At 41.6% G+C, this 26,016-nt stretch overlaps 1 protein-coding gene across 2 annotated transcripts in view; it reads left to right on the top strand.

Moving 5' to 3' along the window:
• C8A (complement C8 alpha chain) overlaps nt 1-26,016 on the top strand; it is a gene marked incomplete at both ends in the record, with an annotated part of 62,964 nt that overhangs the window by 11,434 nt on the left and 25,514 nt on the right. For both annotated transcript variants that reach the window (XM_081056484.1, XM_081056483.1), the window contains 5 exons: nt 3,206-3,350; nt 4,348-4,495; nt 10,334-10,523; nt 12,750-12,950; nt 14,652-14,892. In XM_081056484.1, the coding sequence (XP_080912610.1) occupies nt 3,206-3,350; nt 4,348-4,495; nt 10,334-10,523; nt 12,750-12,950; nt 14,652-14,892 (925 nt within the window). The remainder of the gene's footprint in view (nt 1-3,205; nt 3,351-4,347; nt 4,496-10,333; nt 10,524-12,749; nt 12,951-14,651; nt 14,893-26,016) is intronic.

The raw sequence follows: 26,016 nt of genomic DNA, 5'->3' as shown, positions 1-26,016 counted from the left end.
GATTTCTTTGCATGGCCATTATTCAGCCTATTTCTATCCGCAACTACATTCGTTGTATGTGTTAGAGTGTTGATAGCAGATAGCAGAGGTGAGTGACTCACAGTTTAAATCAGAATTGAATAACTTCCTTAATGACTCAAAAGGATATATGTGTCTTTAAAGTAATACTTGAAATAATTAAATCCTGTCATTTAAGTAAAAGACACTCTAGTTTCCTTTTGTTAACATGTTTCTTCCTCTCAAAATCACACAAAGATGTGCATTTTTGGAAAGAAACATTATCTACCAGCTTAAAAAGAAAATTACGTCTTAATGATACCAACCGCAAGTGGTAGCACGGAGAAGTCCCTAAGGGAATGTCTGCACTAACCTTTCTGCAACACAGTGTCTTCATTATTTGATTACAACCTTGAAAATAGGGAACCGTTGGGAACAAACCTCATGTTGGCACCATCATTCCAAGTGTTGGAACCACAGGAAGGACGATAATGGCATCGACAGTCACCATTTATTAAATGATTTCTACATATCAGGCACTGTGCTAATGCTTTAAATAAATTGTCTTATTTGACTTTCACAGCCAACTGTAAGTGACAGATATCATCATTCCCTTTGCTTGGGTCACCCATTAAGAAAGTGGCAGAGCCTAGATTTCAAACTTGGTCAGTGTGATTCCAAAATGCCTGTGTGCCTGACCACTTCACTCTACGCCCTCTCCCTGAACTATATGGAGAGTAATAAGGATATTGGAGATCACCTGGTCCAATTCCTACTCCGTCATAAGTCCTTCTGGAGTTACCTAAGAGCTGGCTGCAAGAATGATGATGATATTGGTAACTCTGATTGTTGAGTACATGCCAACAACCAGGCAAAGTGCTAATTTCTTTACATGTGTTAACACTAACCTTCCCAATACTCTCAGATAGCTCTCGTTTTATAGATGAGAATACTGAGGGTCAGAGCTGTTACATAATTTACCCAGTGACACATAGTATGTTGTAAGTAGAAGAACTGGAATTCCAACCCAGTTTAAAACAGGATTCATAATAGTACATAAACTCCCAAACTCCTAAGGATTAAAAGAGATGAAGAACGTGAAATGTTTGGATGAATCAGCTCTCAGTAAATGACAGCTACCATCACCATTATCATTGCGTTGGTAAAGGCACGTCTCAAAACTCTGATGAACTTTGTAGAGACGTAAGAAAGAGAATTGGCTTCATTTTGATATGCCGTGCACTCCTTTATTTACCATATTTTGGGGGTAAGTTGTGGGTAGAAAATTAAAATATCCTCATATTCCCAAACTGATTATTAATTAGAACCTCCTCTCCCAGAGTTTACTAATCGCTTACCGTTGCTATTAACTGAAAGGCAGGGAAGGCAAATCGACAGGTTTGATCTTTACCTTTTTGCTACCTAAGCCTCTAAGCTAATGAGTAGTTAAGTAGGCCAGAGAGGGGGCGGCTGCACTGCCCCTCTCACCCACTGAATCATCTGGAAGAGACTACATTAATAATGGTGTGAAACCACTTCTGTTTACTGAGCACCAATGGTATGCCAGGCCCAGGGCCAAGGGCTTCCTCATACATTCTCTCAGTTCTCATAAAACCCTTTACATCCATTTTACATATTAGAGAACAGAAGCTCAGAAAAGGCAAGTAACTTGCTTGTGGACAGTTGGTAAGTGAACCTGGGATCTGAACCCGTGTCAGTCTAATTCTCATGCTCATGCTCTTTTCAAATGTAGGACACAAGTGAAACAATATTTAATAATTGTATTTAGTGAGGTCAGCTAGGTCAACCACCACATTCTACAGATTTGGAAACTGAGGCACTGAGTACCAAACACTGATACTTTACACAGCATGTAAGAATAGATTCAGGTCAGGAACTCATACCTCTTGCCGTGCATATTTTCTAACATTCTTGAAGGAAGAGCCTGAAGGCTGATCCAAGGTCAGAAGAAGCAGAAAATCTGGGACTACACTTTATTGTATAGAAAACATACAATTGCTTTATTGGACATTTTGTTTGGAGCTCTCCATATAGCATGTTTTGTGTTGGTATATATTTTATCTCCTCAACTAGACTTTTAGATTCTTCAAAGCAGGGATGGGAATTAAATATCTCTGGATAGCCTAGTGTTTAGCTTCCTCTTTCTACAGTATCATGAGACCACAGAGCTCCGAGAATGGTATGCATTTTATTCTTTCTGTTATTCAACAAGTATTGGTTCATCTGCTGTCAAAGTTAGACCCCAGACCTTAGATGATGTCTTCAGAGCTCTCTTTGTCTCCCCATCTCTTGGACGAGTTCTTTCTACATATTAGGCAAGATGACCACTTCATGCCCACAGTTGCCAGCAACTTTAGTACAAAGAAACTGTCTTTCCCAATAGTTCTGAAAGAAAATCCTCAGAGAGAACTCTGCCCTAAGGCGGAGCCACGAACCAATCCCTGAACCAATCATTGCAACTTGGCAGTCCTGGTGCTCTGGTTGCCCAGCACGGTTTACACCCATACAGCCCTGTGATGGAGGGAGTGAGCTCATCCCCATTTAACCATCTGAAACATGTCCCAAGGAAAGAGAGGATGCCAGTCCAGAAGACATGCTGCAAAAGACAAGCAGCAAATGTTTTCTAAAAGTGCCTGCCGTGTACCTGACCATAGATCACGGGTCAAGGGTAGGAACCCAAACGAAACATGGTCCTTCCTTCACCACCCCTGGCCCCGTGTGCAAATTGTTCCTAGACTAATGACAAAGGTATACAAATGAGCAGACAGTCCATCACAAGCTTAGATGACAAGTTCTAGGAAGAGAGGGATGTGCAGAGAACTATAGAATATGTTGCTTAATTAGGAAAGGCTTTCAGAGAAGGTAAACCACAAATCTTGAAGGATGAATAGGAACTAACTGGTGGAGGAAGGGGGGAAGAGGGTTCTTTCTAGCAAGTAGGAAGCCCTTAAAAATACCAGTTCAAGCCTTTCCTTTAAGCTTGCAGGCCTTATTCAATAGTATTCAATATTGCAGCTGGTGACTGGGCCACCCCGGTTTGACATCACACTCATCCCGTCAAAAGGCAGCCTTTTAGGCAGCTCTCAATCATTACACAGTTATTCCTCAGGTGGAGCTGAGACCTGCCTGCACAAAATCTTGATTGATTGATACACAATGAATGTGTCTGGTTCAAAATCTGCTTTAGTACCGATACCGGAGTCTCCTGCAGCCAAACAAGTTTGGGGGAACCATCTGCAGTGGTGACATCTGGGATGAAGTCAGTTGTCACAGTCCCTCAGCTTGTGCAAGGCAAGCACAGTGTGGACAGGATTTCCAGTGTAAGGAGACAGGTGAGTAGCATTCCAGCGGAATAACAGCTGTGCTTGTCAAATGTAGCATGCAAAACACTTCCCTGGGGAGCTTGTTAAAAGGCACACTCCTGAGCTTTTCCCCTGGAAGTCGTCATCTGGAGGTTTGGGATGGGGCCCAGGAATCTGCATTTTAAGCCAAGCCAACAGCCCAAGTAACTCTGATGCAAGTTTTTTTAGAACAATGTTGATTCATTTAGAAAAGATATAATCCACTCATTCATCCTTTCATTGAATATTGATTCGGCACATACTACGTGCCTGGCAGTATGCTACCTGCTGGTGATATAGAGATGAAAACGTAACATGCCTGACCTCAAGGTACTTCTAGTCTCTTTGGGGGAGAGACTCAGAAGGAGTCGATGACAATATCGTGTGACAGCCAGTGTAATGGGCATTAATTAGTACATGGTCCCATGGGACTCGTTCGCAAGGGGTGCCTAACTCTGCTTCGGGGAGTCACAGCAGGCTTCAAAATGATACTTGAGCTGAGATTTAGAAAAGAAAAAAGTTTCTAGGAAAAAGAATATGTAAAAGCCTGGGGATTTAGGGACTAGCAATCAGTCCAGAAAAATTGTGGGTTTGAGCTTTGGGAAGAGAAGAAGGGAACGGGCCTGGTATGTCACTGGGGGCCATACTGTAGCATTTAGAAGAAGAGGAATGGGAAGCCACTGGAGGATAAAAAGCAGGGTGATGGCAGGACAAGACTGGCATTTTAGAAAGATCACTGAGACTGCAATGCAGAGGTTAGGTTTTGGAGGGGAACCTGGGGCAGAGTTGGAGTTCGGGGGCTGTAGGTGGGAAACAGCAAGGCTAGAAAGAGGACAGAGGCAATGAGGATGAAAAGAGGATGAAACAGGATGGAGAGGACTGAGGGGCCATATCAAAGGTGGATCAGACATGGTGACTATGCACGCGGGTCCTAAGGGAGAGGGAGTCCGGGAGGCTCTAGAAGCAGCCACAGCCACTCCTCTCTCAGGTCGTTGCCTGAAACGCCACCTCTTGTGCAATGGAGACAACGACTGTCTTGATGGCTCTGATGAGGACGACTGTGAAGATGTCAGGGCCATGGCAGATGACTGCAGCCAGTATGACCCAATTCCAGGATCAGAGAGGGCAGCCGCTGGGTGAGTCACTGCCTGCTGGGCATTTTTGGGCAGGCAATGATTTCTCTTCAATCATGAATATTCGTTTTGGGGACAGAAGAGGGTCTTTTTGGAGGGTTCTTCTGGAGGGCTTCCTACGAGGCAGCTGTCACTGTCCCCCTAAGGTGGCGTCTTAGATCAGGCTGCTATAAGAAAATACTGCACACTCGGTGGCTTATACACAACAGAAATGTATTTCTCACAAGTCTGGGGGTTGGAAGTTCAATAGTCAGGTGACAGCTGCCTTTCAGGTCTCCTTGTACCCTTTCACAGTAGAAGGGGCTAGGGTGCTCTGTGGGGTTTCCTTTATGACAGCACTGATACCATTCATGAGGGTTCCCCCCTCATGATCTAAACACCTCCCGAGGATCCCTACCTTCTAATATTATCACATTAGGGGGTAGGATTTTAACACATGAAACTTGTGGGGTCACAAACATTCAGCCCATAACAGGGTCTTGCCCAGTCCTGGCTTTGTGACAGAACTTACGTTTTCTCCTCTGTGTCTCTGAGAGTCCTGCTCTCCTTTCATCCTTTCCCCTTCTACTGATCACTCCTCTCACCTCCATTCCATTTCCAAGGCCCATTTAAGAAGCCACATCTTCTGTGGAGGCTTCCCTGATTCCCCAGAAGACAGCGTTTCTCTGAGCCAAGTGCACTTCCCGATAGCCCTGTTCACATTCGGCCTGAGACTGTACTTGCTGGTATAACCAGGGCTAACAGTATAATACAGTGCAAAGAAAGTGGATTTGGGGTAACATGGAAAGGGGCTTGCCTCTCCACTTTACTAGTGCTTACTCACACCTCCCAGGCAACAGTTTCTTTATCTGTTGGGATTCAATCAGCCTTGATTCTAACTTTCTTCATCCTACTTGCTATGGTCAATTTCAGTTCCTTGTACGCATCACACTGGTTTGTTCTGAGACTTAATTCCTTCTTTCTGAAATGTCCTTCCCCATGTTCCTACCCTAACTTCTTACCTAGTGTCATGAACTGAATTTTGACCCCCTAAAACTCATATGTTGAAGCCCTAACCTCCGTGGGATTGTATTTGGAGACACGGCCTTTAAAGAGGTAATTAAAGCTAAATGAGGTCATCGGGTGGGACCCTAATCCAAGACTCCAGTCCTAGTAAGAAGTGGAAGAGATCCCAGAAATCTCTTGCACCACATGCAGAGAAGAGGCCTGTGAAGACACAGCCTTCTGCAACCCAGGAAGAGGCCCACCAGCAACCAACCTGGATGGCACCTGGATCTGGACATCTAACCTCCAGAACTGTGAGAAAATAAATATCTATTCTTTGATTCACCCATTCTGTGGTGTTTTGTTACGACAGCCCGAGCTGACTAAGACACTATCACCTCCTCCACATTCTCCTCTTGACATACACTCCCCTCTTCTTGAAGTTACATACACGTTATTCCCAGAGTCCCTTGTGTGTCCCATCCTTCCAGCACTTATCCAACAGGACTAGGACATCTGGTTGCAATGTCCTTCTGCCCCAGTTGAGAACTCTTTATCATCTCTTCTCCTCTAGCACCCAGCACAGGGCCACGCTCATAGTGACACTCAGTATTGTTAGTTCCCTGGTACTTTGTTTTTGCCTTGAGTCTTGTCTCTTAACTTGACTATAAAGTCTTTGAAGGTAGAGACTGCTTTTGACTCATCTTTTTCATCAGCTGAGCCCTGATGTCAGAGCGCTTCCTATAATCGCCTCCCGTGGAGTACAAATCAATATGATCAATTAGATCTTTACAGATGAGGAAACAGGGAGATGTAGTCATCATCGCACAGTGACCTGGCCATGTTGCAGCCCAGTCAGGGTCAGGTGAAATGCAGCTGTCATTCATGAGGGCTTAATCACAGCCCACCTACCAGATGGGATAGAATCCTGTAAGTCCATGTCGGTGCACACTTAGGAAAAATTGATCAAATTCTGTTTTCTTTCACACCAAAAGTATTAGTCTTCTCGGGCTGTCATAATGAAGTGCCACAAACTGAGTGGTTTAAGCAATAGAAATTTATTTTCTCATAGTTCTGGAGACTAAAAATCTGAGCTCAGTTATCAGCTATGTTGGCTGCTTTGAGGCCTCTCTCCTTGGCTTGTAGATGGCCATCTTCTCTCTGTGCCTTCACATGGTCTTCCCACTGAATGTGTCTGGGTCAAACTTGTCTATTTTTAAAGGTTTTTTTTTTTTTTAAGATTTTATTCGGGAAAGGGAACAGGACTTTATTGGGGAACAGTGTGTACTTCCAGGCCTTTTTTTTTTCCAAGTCAAGGTGTTGTCCTTTCCATCTTAGTTGTGGAGGGTGCCGTTCAGCCTCAAGTTGTTTTCCTTTCAGTCTTAGATGTGGAGGGTGCAGCTCAGCTCCAGGTTCAGTTGCCATTTCTAGTTGCAGGGGGCACGGCCCACCATTCTTTGCGGGCGTCGAACCGGCAACTTTGTGGTTGAGAGGACGCGCTCCAACCAACTGAACCATCAGGTGCTCAGTGGCAGCTCAGTGGCAGCTCAGCTCAAGGTGCCGTGTTCAATCTTAGTTCCAGGGGGCGCTGCCCACCATCCCTTGCAGGACTCAAGGAGCTGAACCGGCAACCTTGTGGTTGAAAGCCCACTGGCCCACGTGGGTATCGAACCAGCAGCCTTCGGAGTTAGGAGCATGGAGCTCTAATCGCCTGAGCCACCGGGCCAGCCCCCAACTTGTCTATTTTTAGAAGGACACCACTCAGATTGGCTTAGGGCCCTTGCTAATGACCTCATTTTAACTTAATTACCTCTGTAAAGATCCTATCACCAAAATACTGAGGTTTTAGGGGTCAGGATTTCAACATATGAATGTCAGGGGGATGCGATTCAGCATCCTTATACCAATAAAAGGTGATTATTGTAGATTTTGAAAGTGACTGTGGGGTGAACATAAGAGAAGCATAAAATATTGGGGTATTGGCTTAAAAAATAATTACCTTCTTAATGGCAAAAAGATCACAACCTGCTCTCATGTGATTCAATCAGGAGCCTTTCAAGTATACTTTGTTTGCCCACACTAGACACTGAAACCAATAGAATGGCTTCTCCTCCACTCCGAACTGCTGACAATTTGATGGCTCTTCTATTCATCTCAAGATCTAAGAAGCCTGATATCTTTTTTTTTGTAATTTAAGCATTTCCTAGTTTTTCATCTTTATTTATTACTATAGAAGTCATACGTGTTTGAGGTATAAACTGAAAGTCTTCCTTCACCCTCCCCGGCCTGTACCCCACCCCATCACCCTCTCTCATTGTCCTCCCTAGAGCTGACACTCATTAACAGTTTGGCGTAGGTACTTCCAGATCATGTAAGAATGCATTGACAATATACGTTGTTTGGAAATATGTCTATAATACATGTTGTGCATTACAGACAGATAGGCTTTTCTGAGGATTAGATTCTCAGTTCACATAAATATGATCATACCACACAGTGGCTGTTACTTGCTTTTTTTATTTTAGTGATATATTTTGGAGACTTCCTCCCATATTTTCTATTGTCTCTTTCTAAGCAACATAATGTTCTACAACAGAGGTCAGCAAACTATGGCCTGAAGGCCAAATTCAACTTGCTGTCTATTTTTGTGTAAAAAAAAAAAAAAAAAAAAGTCTTATGGAAACACAGCTTTTGCCCTACAATGGCAAAGTTAAGTAGTTGCAACAGAGACTTACAGTCTAAAATATTTACTATCTGGCCCTTCTACTATGTGCTGACTCTTCTGTAGTATAACTATATGATCATTTATTATTATGATAATAAGTATATAACTATTTCCTATTGAAAGATAATTAGATCATTCCCCCCTTTTTTGCTTATAAACAAATACAACAATGAACATTTTTGTACACATATTTTTGTATATGTGTGTGAATATTTCTGCACAGATTTTCAAAATGTGGAATTTCTCAACTACATCTTTTCCTTTTTACTGGGGCTTTTGCAACCAGATATTCCAAATATGTGTAGGCTTTACATAGGCTTAGAAGCTCTAGTACAATCTTAGGGCTTATTATTCTTTTGAGTTTTAGTTTGACTCGTTAGAGAGCTTGTATTTATAAGCTACAGGAAGACACACGTTCAATAGGGGGAAAATAGAAACTGCGGGGTGGTGTAAAAGGAAAGAATCCATATTCGTGTCAAAAAAACCTAGGAAAAAATCCAGCTGTGATTATAGGCAAGTTACTTAATTTTTCTGCACTTCAGTTTCTGCATTTGTAAAATTGTCGTGAGGTTGAAAGCTAATGTATGCTAAATGTCTGGTAGAGTGTGCATTCAATTCAATTCATCACAGCTAATATACATCACTTCCACTAATACGAAGAAAGAGATGGAGAAAGGAAGAAGAAGAAGGAAGTTAACTGACATTAATTTCTACTGTATGCCAGGTGCTCTATAATTGTCCACTTATTCCTTTGAAGCAGGTGTTATTCAGTTTTTACCCTGCTCATCCTACTGCCTTTGTGTCTTCCCACAGAGGCCACAAAGAAACGTGACAAGGTAATCACTGAATGCCATGGGACCACAGAGGAGGGACAACTGTCTGTCCAGGAGAATCAAGGCCATATAGAGGAGGAATCATTTGAGAGGGACCTAAATGCTGACTAGGAGTTTGAGAGGCAGAGACAAGCAATTATTTTATTATCTATAACAAAAGAAGCTTTGATTGTTCTAATCCTTGGAACTCTTAGCCAACTCTACATGTTTTTGTTTAGTGAACTTTCTCTTTTTTTAGAAAATTAATGTGGTATTTCACCTGTTTCACATTATTTTTACCTAAATATGGTTAAACCATCCATAGCCTAAAATACAGAACTTGGGCAGATAGATTTGAAATACTCCAGAGAGAGAAATATATGAAAATATTTCTGGAAGGGTATTGGGCTAGGGGAAAGGAAGTATAATTGTTAAGTGCCTAATATGTACTATTAACTTTACTTCTGTTTTTCTTTACTACTCTTATTTGGACTTCACAAAAGCCATGAGATGTAGTTTTATGATGTCCGCTCTTCAAATGAGAAAAAGAAGTTTCAGAAGCCTTCTAGAATGTGTCCAAAGTCACACAGCTAGTAAACGACAGAGTTGGCAATTAAACAGCAGTCTCCCTGACTTTCAAACAGTATCCCCTCTGACATTCCACACCGTCTGGAAGACGAGGGCCTTTCTGAGGATTAGATTCTCAGCTTAGCACTATGACTTACACCTAATATTACAACCCTATGTTTTAGCAGCAGAGCCCTTTTCTGAAATAATACTAACAGCAACAACATTTATTTAGTACATAAATATATGCTAAATACTATTATGATTCCTTTACGTGTTAACTCCTGTTTAACTCTCTGAAGGCAGTGGTATTCACTGCTTTTTACAAATGACTAAACTGAGGCACAGACTAAATGATTTGCCCAAGGTCACACAGCAAGATGCAGCAGCTAGATGGGTCCAAATTGTCTGCTTCCTGTGCTAGGACTCCTGATAATTGTGCATATTTTTCTCTCACTTACTCAACAAATATTTAGGGGTGCCTCCAACCTGGGAGCACTGTTCTAGAAGCTGAATGGACATGTCTGGCTGCTCTGGTTAAAGAGAACCTGAAGGCCCAGCTTAGTTCACTCAGTCTCCCACTGTTACCCAAAGTGGCCTTACAGGCACTTCAAGGAACCCTAGAGCTCCACAGAACACAGTTTGAGAAACCACGGCTCAGGCTTCTAGGTAGAGCATCCTGCAGAGGATATTTTATGCTGTCTTTGCCTTTCCAGTGCTCTCTCCCAGAAGCTGCCTGCCTTTTCAATTTAGGTATAACATCCTGACCCAGAAAGAAACTCAGAGTGTGTACGATGCAAAGTATTACGGGGGCCAGTGTGAGACAGTATACAACGGGGAATGGAGGGAACTACGTTATGACCCCGCCTGTGAGCGTCTCTACTATGGAGAGGATGAGAAGTACTTCCGGAAGCCTTACAACATCCTGTCGTACCACTTTGAAGTAAGTCTCAACAGGGGCGATCACAGGTCCCCATAGGGTGGGGGCAGGAGAGAGAGTGCTGTTGGGAGAGATTGATGCCTTGCTTCAGAAGACTGTATCTCCTGTAGAGCGTGCTGGTGGCTGCCGCACACATGCTCAGTGCTGAAGGGCACTGAGAGGCAAGGGCAGGGCCAGAGAGAGGCATAAAGTAAATGTGACTCATCTGCTAGATCTTGGCTCCATTGCAAAATCAATAAAATAGATTTGGGGCCCTATTCTCTGGGCTGCTAGTGAGAAGACCTGTTTCCAAGTTGCGGATCTGTTAAACTATAAGAACAGTCAGCTCTCTGTATCTACAGATTCCACATCTATGTATTCAACCAAACACAGATCAAAAATATTTTAAAAAATAAATGTTGTTGCTGATGTGTGCTATGTAGTTCGGCCTATGATGGTTGCATCTGTGCGGAATATGTACAGACTTTTTTAGCCTTGTCATTATTTCTTAAGCAATACAGTATAATGACTATTTACATGCCATTTACATTGTATTAGGCATTATAAATAATCTACAGATGATTTAAAATATACGGGAGAATGTGAATAGGTTATATGCAAATCCTATGCCATTATGCAAGGGACTTGAGCAGTTGTGGATTTTGGTAACTGTGGGGTATCCTGGAACCAGCCCCCACAGATACAGAGGGATGAGGGACGACTGTAGACAGGGTTCTGAGACCTATGCCCTGGCTTTGCCAAGAGTAGCTCTCCACTGATCACTTTCACACCTTGGTTTTCTGCATTGATGTTGTTTGAAGAAAGGGTTCTGCTGTTGCAAGGTCTTGCAAACTGCTGATGACCCCTAAGATTCTCTCCACCTCTAAAATTCAGTGGTCTCCTTGTCACGTGAGTAGCACATAGCTCATGATCAGCTCCAGAGCCTGTTCCTGACCATTCGTTTCTTCAACCCTCACCTTCCGGGTGAGACACCCACACAGAAAACGTCCTTGGATGCTTACTGCAGGTGTCAAATCTTCTATACAAATTCTCCCATTTAGCCCTCGTCACAACACAATGGGATAGATGTTACCATTGTCCCATTTTAGATGTTAAAAAATCCCCAGAGACTTAGAGGGATAAAGTGTCAGGCCCAAAGCTGTACTGCAGTAGGTGGCAGAAACAGGTTAAACCCAGAGCTAAGCCTGACTTTATGTCATTTAGAAGGGAGGATGGATTATACACATTATATCTATACACTAACCATACAGAGAGATGGTAAGATCCCAGGACTCTAAATAATTATCTAGTCACATCCCCCTCCTCTAAATTTCTGAAGAGAAAAATATTGACAGAGGATAAGGCCAGGCTTATGAAGTCTCTTTTTAAGGAGTTGGCTCCGTCCACCCCACTTCCATTGCTGTCATCAGGCCTATAATAACCCAAGATGGAAGACAAGGACAGTGCCATTTTCCTAACCTTAAGGATGACCTAGGGCCTGTGTGTCAGGCAAGACAGACAAGGCTATGCTGTGGCAACAAAGGATTCTGAAATCTCAGTTCTTTGAAGCAGCGGTGCCCCACTTGTGCTACTTGCCCCTCCTAAGGTGGAAAGGATGTTCCCTGTATTACAGACACTCTGTACCCAAACTAATGGGCATTCTATCTCAACACATGTCCTCGTGATTGTACAGTGACCCACTCATGGGCTCTTAACACTTGCTTCCTTGGCTCAAGTTAGACACACAACCATGGCTCAGTTCAAGATGACAGAGAAATGCAACGCTAGCATGTGCCTGGAATGCAGTAACCAAACATTGGTGGGCAGCACTAAAGCATCCCTTTGCTTAGAATTACCGTCGTCTGCAGGGCTTCCTTTGCTCCTGTCCTCCCTGGTGCACACCCGGATGTGGCTTTCTGGATCTGTCTAGTGCAGAGCCAAGCAACCTTCTCTACAGGAAAAATAAGCCAATTGGAAAGAAATCCATGCTCAGAACAATATAGCATTTTTCTCAGAATCATCTGTGTGTGTGTTTATACATTTCAGCCGTACCACAAGACGCTAACTAACATTGCTCTATTTTCTGTATCTTAGTGACTATCAATCCGATGACTGGATTAGCCTTTTAAGAGACTCATTTATAATAATGTGAAACTTTAGATATTTTACAAAGCGAAGATTTAAATATTAAGTATGAAGTGGAATGTAACTCGAAGTGCACAAAGCTAATATCCGTTTGTTTCTTTTCAGGCCCGGGCAGATACTAGTCTCTCCTCAGAGTTGTATTATGATGCAAACGAACTTCTTTCTAAACTGAAAAATGACCTGTCTGTGTCAGGTGGGGTGACCGTGGGTGTAGGCCCTGCAGGCAGCCCTGTAACAGTGGATGTGGGTGTATCTGGATCGTATGCCTCTTCGATCTTGAAAGAGTTAAGCAAGTATAACGACAAGGTATTAAAACACAATGCCCGTGTCGCATGGTATTCCATAATCTATACTGAAAACATATTACTTTAATTGCATTAAAAAGTACAGTAGTAATTGAACCTTCATTTGCTTGTGTAATTGGAAATGTCTGATCAGGGGTAATCACGTTTGTTTTTCTTATTATGCTTTTGCACACCTAATCATCACAAAGGGAATAAAATTGAACTATGAGACTAGAACCCTTATCACTTCACCCCATCCTTTTTTCATGGTGACCTGGAGCATATAGGGAAATACTTAGAAAGGTAATGTCTTAAAGAGAAACAGCCAGGCCCTCTAAACTAGACTTGGAAGAATTCTAATGCAAGCCTTACTTTTTCAAATTGGTCAGAGGGCTGGCATGCTGAACCAGTTTTTCATTTATTTATCAAACATTCACTATTACCTGTCTATTATCCTGAAGGGTCAGACATTGCTTCCTTGAGGAAAGAACATCTACCTAAACTGAGAGCAACTAGAGACTAGTACAAGTTCTCCAGATGAAGGGAAGCAGAAATTAACAGAAGCGTATTCTAGGCCTGGGAAACAGCATGTACAAAGGCCTGGCTATCAGAGAGTGCCTCAAAAATTTAGGATTGAAAGTACTTCAGCCAGCTGAAGTACAGGGTAGGAAGGAAAAATAGGAAGCAATGAGGATGGAGAAGTGCCCAGGAGCCAGAGATATCCAATCTATTGAATTCATTAGATTTTACCAAAAAAAAAATGTCAATAACATTGACATTGCAACTGTGGATTTCGCTGGTACTCAAAAAGGTATTTTGGATGATGAAAATACAGTTATAAAAATGAACTTACTTAACAAATATAAATCACATCCTGGAGCTTTGCTACAAATTAGCTATTGATTTGAAAGTATTGTTCCATTATCTGGCTATCACATATTAATCTGGACTTTTCTAAAAGCAGGTGACCCATTCAGAATTTCACTGTCCCGTTGGATCAAGATTTATATTACCGGGAAGTAATGCCCATACATGACCCTCCTCCTCTTAAACCAATTCAACCTTACCCTGGTCCATTTTTTTTTTAAAAGTATTATGACAGGATCCTGCTTTTCTTTATTATTTAAAGTACAAGATTACCACAAGAATGTAAGCTCCATGAGGGCAGGGGCCTATCTCATTCAAGGTTATGTCCACTGCACCTAGTAGAGTGCATGATAAGTGTAGGCACTTTTAGATATTTGTTCAATAAATTACATAAATAAATAACATTGGCATTTCACCATGTCATCAAAAAGAATCCTAAGCATAATTTTTAATGAATACCTAGTACTTGTGTAGGAGGTTGCATTCATGCAATGCTTTAATTAGAGCAGGGCGAGATGTGGAGGTGAGAATGGACTGGGGGAAGAATAGAGGTGACAAGCACAGAGAAGCACACTGTACTAGCCAACCCAGGTGAGCACTGATGAGAACTTGACCTGGACAGGGCAGTGGGAACAGAGATGAAGTCGTGTGCGAAGACGCCAGGCACACAGTGGTGTCTAATGCTTGAAAAATAGACTAATACTCTGTTGTTTGTATTTATACTTATATATTTATGTGTAAATATGTACATTTCCTACAGCTACTAAATGCGGACCTTTTGCATTATCTCATATGGTAAAATGTATACTCTCTTTGTTCTTTTCCCTCATTCCATGGTGGTGGTGGTTGTTGGCAGAAATATCACTTCATGAGAATTTTCACAAAGGTGCAGACGGCTCATTTTAGGATGAGGAGGGACAACATTATGCTGGATGAAGGAATACTGCAGTCATTAATGGAGCTTCCGGAGCAGTACAATTACGGCATGTACGCCAAGTTCATCAATGACTATGGCACCCATTACATAACGTCTGGATCAATGGGTGGCATTTATGAGTACATCCTGGTGCTTGACACAGAAAAAATGCAATCACTGAGTAAGTAAGAAGCTTTATGCACACAGTGGTCAGTCCCTGTACCAGAACACGGTTTTCAGTTTTCTGAGCACTGACTATGAGCCATGCATAATCTCATTTTGTCCTCATGACAACCATACGGTATCATTAGTATTATTTATAGGGAATTGAGGTCCAGAGAGTGAAATGAGTTGCTAATAAGCACTACGCTAACAGGATTTTCACTCACCTTTGTCTGGCTCCCTCAAACTACGTGTTTTCTATTTCACAATGGTTACCTCTTTAATAATAGAGAATCTGCGATTTTGGTATTTAAAACGTTAAAACACATTTTAAATGTAGATTCTTGGCTAATGGAACTGGCCAATCAGTTGGTGATGCCAGAAAACTGGAGCCATCCCAGAGTCCTCCTTCCTCTTCAACCCTGGAGATCTCTAAGACCCTTCAGTTCTCTCTCGTGAACAGCTCTCCTCCATCCTCTCTTCTCAACAGCCACTCCTACAGTGGTAGGCTGGGTTCTCATCTTTCACTTATTACTGCGTCAGCTCCAAATTATCTCTAGGGGAAGGCTCACCCCTTTGAATCCATTCTCCACAACTTTCACCAGAAAGATCTTTCTACTTCAACGACCTGATGATGTCACTTTCTTGCCTAATACCCTGAATGGTGAAGAATACAGTCTAAACTTCTTAGCATGACATCAACAGTCTTTGTGTTCTCACTCCCAACTGCTAGAATGGTGGTTCTCAATGTGTGGACTCCAACTGGCAGCATCTGCAACACCTGCAAACCTGTTAGAAATGCAAATGCTCAGGCTCCCATCTCAAATCTACATCTCAAACCAGAAACTCTGGGAGTGGGCCCAGCAGTCTGTTATGACAAACCCTGTAGGTGATTCTGATACTCACTACACTCTGAGAACTACCAACCTAAGCAACGAATGAGTAGACGGGTGAGAGATCTATCCACATTTCAAATTCCCAGGTTTAAGAAGTTTTCCTGACTGCCCCAGCCCAGGCTGGCCAGTTCTTCTCTTCAACACATTTATGTAAATTCTACACTGTTTAGCCTTTAAAAGAGCGATTTTCCAAATGTTAATTTTTTCCTCATCTACATGGCAAGATCTTTATCAGCAAGGACCCTGTCTGATACTCTTTTGTCTCTTTAACATTCAACACAGGGGTTAGTTTGTAGTGAGTGTGCCAAAGAAGACTTGGAATTTGAAAGGGGCATTCCTTTAGATTCTTGGCTAGAGTCATTCATTAATTCAGCTATATATCCATGTATTTATTCATTCATAATTCACATGTCTATTGAATATCTATTATGTGTTTGTGCTAGGGATACAATGGTGAGCAAATCTAAATATGGTCCCTACCTTCTTGTAGCATAGTACTCTTCAAACTGCAGCGTGGAACCAGTAGTAGGGCTTTAAATCAATGGATGGATCACAAACGACAGTTTTGAACATCAACAACACAGGATAGAATAGAAAATATCAGAGTGGTTTGCAGGCAGCAAAGGTGAGTTATTGCTTCAAGACACTTTTTCCTGTTAAATATAGACATGTATATGTGTATAGGTCGTGATACAAAGTAAATAGTTTAGTAAGGATCAATGTAAAAAAAAGAATTTGAAAAACTTAACTCAAGTGTGTCTTCTTAGAATCATTAAAAAATGTGAGGAAGGCAAAAGAGCTAATACTTGTTGAGTACCTCCTAGGTTCCAGGTGCCTTTCTGTATATTCTTATTTAATTTTCTTGACAATACTTGGAGGTTGGTTAATTACTTCGCCCAGGTCTGCAGGAAGCTGGCATCAGAGCCCTGGACCCACGGTCTTTTCATCATGTGGTCATGGTAGAGCCTTCTATTTCGGCTCTCATCTTTGGTATTGAATTACTAATTAACTGCCTAGGGTATCTCTTAGTCCCTCCTCTTTAAAATATGTGAGGCAGAAACAGGCTTCCGATGTGGTTAATATTCAAAAGGAGCCCACCAACAAATTGTCCCAGGGATAATTACCTCAGCTCTGTTTATAGAAAACCATATGTCGATAATAGCACAATTTGCTATTTGTGAAGAGCTGATTTTCTATAAATCTGGAAAGTCAGTGTTGCTTTTCTATAAATATGGAAATGTGCTAATCATCACCTCATCTGCTGGAGACCGCTAATAAATCAGAATGCCATTTACATATTAACCTACGAAGAACAAAAACATTTACCTTCTTTCCCTTTGACGAGTAGAATCATGCACATCCTCTGTTCCTGTTTGATGTTTGTCTAGTTTTCTCTTTGTCTCTTCCTCATCCCTTCTCTCACTTCCATTCTTACTAGGTGCCTCTTTCTGCCTCTCTCTCTCTCAACCCATTTGTCTTTCCTCTTTGTCACTGTCTTTTTCTCTCTGTGTGTCTTTAATCTATATTTGTATCCGATTAAGTGCTTATTTCTAAGAAACACCCCGTGTGGTATATACATTCATGTCCTCAAATCGCTCAGCTTGGTGTGGAAACATTTAAGTGAACACACTGGCTGGTTTGCTCTGGGGGAATCTTTTGTCCTTGGGTTTGCCTTAGATCCTCTCAGGGTAATTCCCAGAGGATACACAAGGCTGTTTGCTCTAATGTGTTCTTTAGATGAAATGTTTCTACCCCAAAGACAGCATGAAACCGTGCATCAAAAATCAAGTGAAGTCTCGGATGTTGGGGAGGTGATGTTAGACATCAATGGGATCCTAGACCTTTCTCAAGGGCTGCGGCTGACAGCTGTCTGCCTTCTGCAGGAATCAGGATAGATTTGGGCTCGACTTTCTGGATTTAATATTTTTTTCCCTCCTTCATCCCTTCTTTGGAGATCTTACTTCTTGTCTTTGTATCAAGATATGGCAAAGAGGACAGTGCCTTCACCAGTCTGGCCCAGTCATAGAGGTGATAATTTACTTGGGGCAGGTCAAGCACTTCAGTGACACTGCTCTGTTCACGTATGTTCCCTGCCTCCTTTTGCATGCTGTGCTGTCAGCATCCAGTGCTCTTCCCTGTCTTGCCAACCTGACAGATTCAACTCATCCTTCTGAATCTTGTATGGGTATCTCCACCTCTGCCCTGACACCCCTCCACCCCTTCTCCCATAATGTTGTTTCTTCATGCATTCATTTATTTAACCGTGTTTACTGAATTTGTACCATGTACCAGGTGAACAAAATCAGTATGGTCCCTGTCATTGCCAAGCTCGTGATGTAGTGCAGGAAATTGAATAAACTGCCCTCGCTCCCTTCCTTCCTTTGTTGTTACCATCCTTGCTCCTTTAAGACACTGTCACACGAAGCTTATTTTAACCTACAGTCTAGGTATGAGTTGTCCTCTCTTTCTGGATTACCTTTCCCTCTGATGCGTTCTAATGATTCAGATACCAACTTGGACACCAGCTTTTCAGAGAGGCCTTTCCTGACCAGGTAGTCAAGCCCCTCTTTGCTGCAGCACCCTATTTTAATTCTCAGAAAATCATTATTTGTTCAGTAGTTACCATGTTCATGCACTAATCTGTTGAATGTCAAACCCCTCTTTCTAGAATGCATGTTCCATGAGAGCAGAGACCTTATCTCTTTTGGTCATCGCTCTATATTCATCCCCTATAACAGTACCTGGCACATATGAGGGCCTCGGAAACTTTTGTTGAGTGAAGGAATCAATATACAATTGCAAATTGTGATAAGAGCCATAGAGGAAATGAACAGGTGGTAGAAACAGAGAATAACTGCAGGGGGAGGTGGAGGAGACACTTACATAGCTTAGGATGATCCGGAAAATTCTCCCTGAGGAGGTGAAATCCAGACTGAGATAAGGTCCAAAGGATAAGAAAGAGATTCCAAAGACAAGAAAGAAGGTGTCCTAGGCAGAGTAGAAGGAATGTGTGGCCAAAGCCTTATGGATAAGGAGAGAATGCCAGGAGCTGAGGTTGGAAGAAGCCTAGACAGGCCTCTCAGGGTCTTGCCAGCCATGGTAAGAAGTCTGGATGAAATCTGCTGTGAAATGGACACCACTGCAGTTACCAGCAGGGCAGAGCTTGGCGCCATGTACATACCAGCAGATTGTGCTGCTGCTGTGTAGAGAAGCGTAGAGGGGGTGAGAGTGGCCTCAAGGAGAAGCGTGAGAGGCTTCTTGCTGATGAGAACTCTCTTCCTTACCCCAGTAAGGAATTAGCAATGGAGAGGAAAGAATATGACAATTGCGGGATATACTTTGAAAGGAGAATTTAGATAATTTATAGATGGCTTGGGTGTGGATTGTGAGGTGTAAATTACTACTTCCTCTCAATTATATTTCCACCATACACACATACACACAAACATGCATGTGCATGCATGCATACAGATCCACACACATATTGGGGTAAGAACATAATAAGTTTGCCTGGGGATGCCAAGCAAGAGATGTTCTGCAGGAATTTGGAAAAATGGCAGAGATTCTAGAGCCAAGAGAAGACTCCAGAATGTATGTTTTTAAAAGGCATACATTATGCCTGTTATAATTACATACTGATCTCTTTTACTAGACAATGAACTTTTATGTACAAGTTCTATGCCTCTTCTCCCTGGGGTATTTTTGTACCCACAGGCTGGGCCCATAGTGGGTACACTGTGAATGCATGTTGAGCTGATCTGAACTTGTCCTACTTCTTACTAATTCTCCATCATGTTTACTGTTTTCTTCTCCTCTACTTGATCCTTACATGTGGGCATGGCCCTAGGAAGTGTTCTCAGCACTCATTCCCTGCTGAGAACTCATGACTCATTCCCTGTCATTGCCCTTGCTTCTTCCACTCCTCAAATTCTCCCCTTCATGTGAGTGACCTCACATTTCCATCTAAACCCCGGCCCATGATTCCAAATGCCTGAGCACATCTCTACGAGGAAGCTGGCACCTCCAGGCCATCTCAGAATGTCTTCACCCCTCCCCAATTTGTATTCTTCTTGCTGAATTCTTTGTCAGAGACACCACCAATCTCCTGGTTTACTAGAATAGAGCAGTAGAAAAATAATTGACTGTCTACTATGTGCTAAGTAAGACTTCACATAAGCCTTCTCAATCTTTTTTTAACTTTTTTGACAAATATATAAGATATTTAAAGTGTATAACATAATGACTTGGTATATGTATATATTATGAAAGGATTCCCCTTATTGAGTAATTAATGCATCTATCACCTCACATATACATATTTACCTTTTTTTGTGAGAACATTATAATTCTATTCTTTTAGCTAATTTCAATTATACAATATAGTGTTATTTACCTATAGTCACCATATTATACATTAGATCCTTGGACCATATTCATCTTTCAGCTGAATGTTTGTCCTCTTCTACCAGCCTCTCCCTGTTTTAACCCTACCCTACCTCCCCACCCAGCCCCAGCTCCTGGCAACCACTTTTCTACTCTCTGTTTCTCAGTCTGATTTTTTTTTTTTTAAAGATTCCACATATAAGTGATACCAGGCACTATTTGTCTTTCTCTGTCTGCCTTACTTCACTTAGCATAATGCCCTCCAGTTTCATCCATGTTATCACGAATGACAGGATTTCCTTATTTTTAAAAGCTGACTAATATTCCACTGGGTATCTATGCCGCATTTTCTTTATCCATTCATCTATTAACTTAGGTTGTTACCATACCTTAGCTATTGTGAATAATGCTTCTAAGAACACGGGGGTACAGGTATCTTTTTGAGACAATGGTTTTGTTTCCCTTGAATAAATACCCAGAAGTGGCATTGCTGGATCATATGATAGTTTTCCATTTTTAATTTCTTGAGGTACCTCCATACTGTGTTCCATAGGGGTTGTACCAATACACCAATACACAAGTGTTCCCTTTTTTCCACACCCTCAGCAACATTTGGGGTCACTTATTTTTTTGATAATAGCTATTCTAACAGGTGTGAAGTGATATCTCATTGAGGTTTTAATTTGCCTTTCCCTGATGACTAGCAATGTGGAGCACATTTTCATGTACCTGTTTAGCCACCTGTATATCTTCTCACTTAATCTTCCTATGATTTTGTGTGAGAGGAGAGGTTTCCTTACTTCTGTAGATGAAGGAACCAAGGCTGAAAAGTCCTATCATTAGTAAGTGAAAAATACATGTGATAGTCTGAGTTACGGTCCAGGCTTCTTTCCTTTTTGTTCCACCTGCCTTTGTCAGGACTCCCAACCTGGGAATAATTTTGGCTTCTTCCTTCTCTCTCCCCACACATCTTATTAGTCACCTCCTCAGTGTTTATCATCTGTCCTTTCCTCTCCAACAACTACTGTTCACTATGCTGTGTCATGTCCTCTCTACAGGCTTCCTCCAGCCAAGCAGACATGCAAAATGAGAAAAAGATCAGGGGTTAGATAGATATTCTGTAAATACCTTTGGGATAAAGATCGGAAGCGGTCTGCTCCGAACCCACCCCCCCACTTGCTTTTTGCTAATGCAGATAGGTCCTGACACATTTGTTTCAGCTTCTGTGCCCTTCATCTCTCAAAATGCAATATAAAATAGAGTTCCCTGTCAGTGAAAGAATCTAAGTAAGTCTGATAGGATGCCTCTAGCAGGAATGCTGTAATGGAAACCATGCCTGAAATAGAAAGTAAACTAAATAGACTCGGGACTCTACAGGCTCATCCTGAGGTTTTTAGCAATATTAAAAGGGTCTGCAAAGACCTTACAGAAAATGACTTCTATTGATGCTTTGCTTGTGAAGAAAACCAGTAGCATTCAGTGACCCTATAAAAGCCAGCAGAGAGTATGATAGTGAAAAGAACTTCTTTTAACTGAGATATCTTCGCTTTTCATGTAGGCTCAGCCATTTAAAAGCTAATACTTCATATCTCTGAGTTTCAGTTTTCCCATAACTAATGTACGGGTAATAAATTTCTTCAAAAGGCTATTATGAGTATTAACCAAGATGATATTTTTAAAAAGTGCTGTGCTAAGTAAAACACTAAATGGTAGTTACTATTGAAGATCACAGTTTTAGGTGAGGTCAGTAGGTAATAGTCACTTGAGCAGGGTCTGGGGAATGAAGAAATATGATGGTGACGTGGTAGCAAGGCATCAAAACTTTGTAGTCAGACACAGCTGGGTGGGGGATCTTGGTTTTACCATTAAGTAGCTGCATGACCTTGATTATGACCTTGACCTTTCTCAGAACTTCAGCTTCGTTAAGACTCAATAGGAATGATAACAAGGGTTTGTTTGTTTGAGAATGATTCCAAATTTATCTTGCATAAGTGTTTAAATAGATATTTTTTCCCTTTACTGCAGGATAAGATTCTAACGATAGTGTTTGAAAACATGGGTTCTGTGACTTAGTACTAGCCATTTGATCATGGGCAAGTTATTTAATCATTTGAAGTGTCAATTTCCTCACCTGTTAAGCTGGAGGTATGAATGACATTTACCTTGCAGAGTAGTTGTAAGAAGTAAGTGAACTTATCCACAAAAAATATTTAGTGCAGCGCTCAGACTCTAATATGCACTCAATAAATATCAATTGCAGAAAAAGGTTCTGAATCAGATTGCCTGGATTCCAATCTTATCTCCATTTATCAGCCATGTGACCCTCAGACAAATTAGTTAACCTCTCCATATCTCAGTTTCCTGTTCTTCTAAATGAGACAATGACAGTACATACTTCATAGGACTGTTGTGACTATGAAATGAATCAATCTACGTGAGCACGTGGCCCTGTGCCTGGCATATAATAAGAGTCAAAAATGTTAACTCTTATTACTGTGCTATATGTTGGTGTTATTATTGTTTATTCCCAGCTTTCCAGTTATTGACTCTATACTGTTAACTGTCCCACTCTAATCTTTAGAGTGGGGATAATAAGATGACCTATCTCACAGGGCTCTGTAATTGGTCAGCTCTGAAACATTGTTCAAATGGAAGGGAAATCATTATCATTATGTCCAGCCTGCAGTGGCCAATGCTTCTGCTGTAGACTTGGAGCATCAGCAATCATGCCTCCTCCCCAACCTGCCCATTTTTTTGATCAAGGTCATTCATTTCTGTCTCTAGAGCTTCATCCAGTTTTGGAGGGACTGCTCCTCCCATTTATCAAGGTCACTTTGAATTCTCATCACTATCTTTCAAAGTGTTAACAACTCTGCCCAAATCTGTGCGTGCATTCCATCATTCCTCCCCTTGATGGATGCCAGATAACAGTGACCCTGGGAAAGACCCTTCCAGTGAGGGCACAGTACCTTCAGTCTGTCATTAGTCCTTATCTTCCATCTAGGGTCCTTGGACCAGCTGGTCTACCACCTAACACACAGGGTCGAAAAAGCCACAGCGACACAAAGCCTCACTAAAGTTGATGTGAATTACAGTTTTACATTCCCTTTCTCCCTTCTTCCTTTCCTCCCTCCTTCCCTTCCTTCCTTCTTTCCTTCCTTTAGCTTGTCATGCAACACACATTTCTTAAACATGCACAACATGCTAAGCACTGTCAAGATACCAACAGGGTTCCTCTCATTGAGGGTTTATAGAAGGTAATGGGGGTATCTCTTTGTCATAATCATCTGATTATAGTCAAGGATGATTTATTCCGTGGATAGCCAAATTGGTTACCACCTAAAATGAGTGAACAACTAATTTTTTATTCATTGTAGAGTTCACAGAAATGTTTTGTTTTAATAAAATATATTTATATATAACAACTCCTAACATTGGTAAACTACGACTTTCACATCTGGTATTCAAGACGATCTTCATAGCTTATGAGGAATTGGATTATTTACCCCAATTTTGTAGGGTGCTAGCCGAAGTCCAAAGAGCCTAAGTAAATGGCTCAACATGATTCAGTTCACATTGAATCAAGGTCTTCTGATGTAATGTCTGCCTACTGTCCAAGTATTTATCAGCGCACACATTACACCATTCACTCTGATACTATATACCAGAGGCTTAGGCTGTAGCAGTGGTGGTAAGACAGCCAACATTTACTGGGCGTTTGGCTATCTGGTAGACACTAGATTCAGCACTGTAAATGTACTGTCTCATTTAATCCTCAGGAAAGAACTGGGAAGAGGATACTAGAATTCCCAATTTACAAGTGAAGAACTGAAGTGCAGCAATATTAAGTAACTTGCCCAAGGTCACACTGCTATTAATTGGTAGAGCCAGAGGTCAAACCTGAGAACCTATGATCTTAACCAACATACTATAGTGTCTCAGAGATGTTGACCTAGGATTATGCAAACAGCAGGCCACAGCCTATAAGTGGATTGTAAGAGACATTTAGTGCGTCATGACAGCATTTAACAAAGTGAAACCGAACACAATAGGATGGAAAATATCAGAGTGTGTAACACCAAGTATGTTTAAGTACTGAAACTTATTTTAACTGGATGTGTGTAAAATGTATTGATTATTTTGGGGGCCGTCAAAAAAGTTTTACAAACACTGTCTTAACCCAGTGTGATCCACTGACTACAGACATGTGTTTAACCACTTTAAGTAAAGGAAGCATCATCAATGGCCCTAAGGAAAGCATTAGGAAGTGTATGAGTTGAGGTTCTTACTAATCAGTTTCAGAGAACCAATAGGAGATACATATGATTTACTACAATTATGAAGTCTGACAAGTCCCAAGATCTGTAGTCAGCAAGCTGGAGACCCAGGAGAGCTGATGGTTTAGTTCCAGTCCTAAGGTGTGCAGGCTTGAGACACAGGAAGAGTTGATGCGTCAGTGTGGGTCCTAAGGAAGGAGAAAAGCCAAAGTCCCAGTTTGAAGGCAGTCAGGCAGGAAGAATCCTCTCTTACTCAGGGGAATGTCAGCCTTTTTGTTCTGTTTATGTCTTCACCTGACTGGACAAGGACCACCTCCACTCGGGAGGGCAACCTGCTATATGCAGTCTACTGATCTAAATGTTGATCCCATCCCAAAACACCTCACAGAGACACCAAGATTAATGTGTGACCATATCTGGACACAACCATGGACCAGTCAAATTGATATATAAAATTAAGCATCACAGGAAGGTAGACAAAGGGGAAAGCTTGAGGCAGATACAAGTAATAACTGTCAAGACAGGTGTGGAGTCTCATGTAATGAAAGTTTATCCCAATGGAAATGAAAGAATAAGCATCCACTGAGTTCTAACTCTGTGGCAGGCAGATGCTGAGTCTTTACATGCATATAATCTTATTTGAGCCTCTCGGCAGTGCTTTAAGATGTGTTATACAGCTGTCCCCATCTCACAAATGAGGCGAAGCAGGCACTAAGAGATAAAAGGACAGGTCCAAGGTGACACCACTGGTTAGAGGCAGAGAGAAGTTTGAAATGAGGATTTCTAATTACCAATTCAATACTTCTTGTGGTACATCTGGATATTTTATTTCATTTATCCTCTTTAAAAACAAACAAACAAAAAACATTAAGCTGCTTGTGATAGCTTTCAAAGTGGTTAGACCACATTTTAAAATAATTAAGGGAGCATTATGCTCAATATTCATTCCTAAATGCAGTTTGGGGTCAGTTGGACCCATTGATTAAGAATTGTAATTGGGAGACTTGTTAAAGGTTAAACGGACCAGCTAGTGATTGTTTTGAAACCTAGGTAACAGTCACAGAGCCAGAACAAGCATGAGGTGGCATTCCAAGAGTGAAACTCAGAGACCTGTAGGCCAGAAACAGTGTCTAAGCCAGTGACGGCAGGTGGTTTTAATAGCAAATGCTACTGGGACTGCTGAGTTGAGAATTATGACACCAGACAGGGGCTCAGCCAGAAAGTGCTATGATCAATTAGTGATGTCTGTCAGAGGCAGGAGATTGGGGAATGAAGGCCTCTGGGCTGTGTATTTCCTATTCCTTTACGGAAATGAGTCAAAGGCAGCCCAGGTGATTAAGCTGTGTATGGAGAGTAATTGGGGTGGGACAGATGTATAATTTAAATCCCTCAAATTTCTCTTTCTATGGTATTTATATATTATTGCCTTTGCTTGCTTATAATTCCCTTTCAGGAAGGTTCATTTGTTACCCAAAGTAGGAGGAAGAAAATATCAATCTCTGAGGAAAACCCTTCTCAGAATCTAATCTCCATCCATCCATCTATCCACTCATCCCATAAATACCCACTGAGAATTCAAGATTTAAA

Source organism: Rhinolophus hipposideros, assembly GCF_964194185.1.
Source record: "Rhinolophus hipposideros genome assembly, chromosome: 8".
In the NCBI taxonomy this organism is placed as follows: domain Eukaryota; kingdom Metazoa; phylum Chordata; class Mammalia; order Chiroptera; family Rhinolophidae; genus Rhinolophus; species Rhinolophus hipposideros.
The sequence above is the reverse complement of the archived record's forward strand: the minus strand, read 5'-3'. Positions and strand labels throughout refer to the sequence as shown.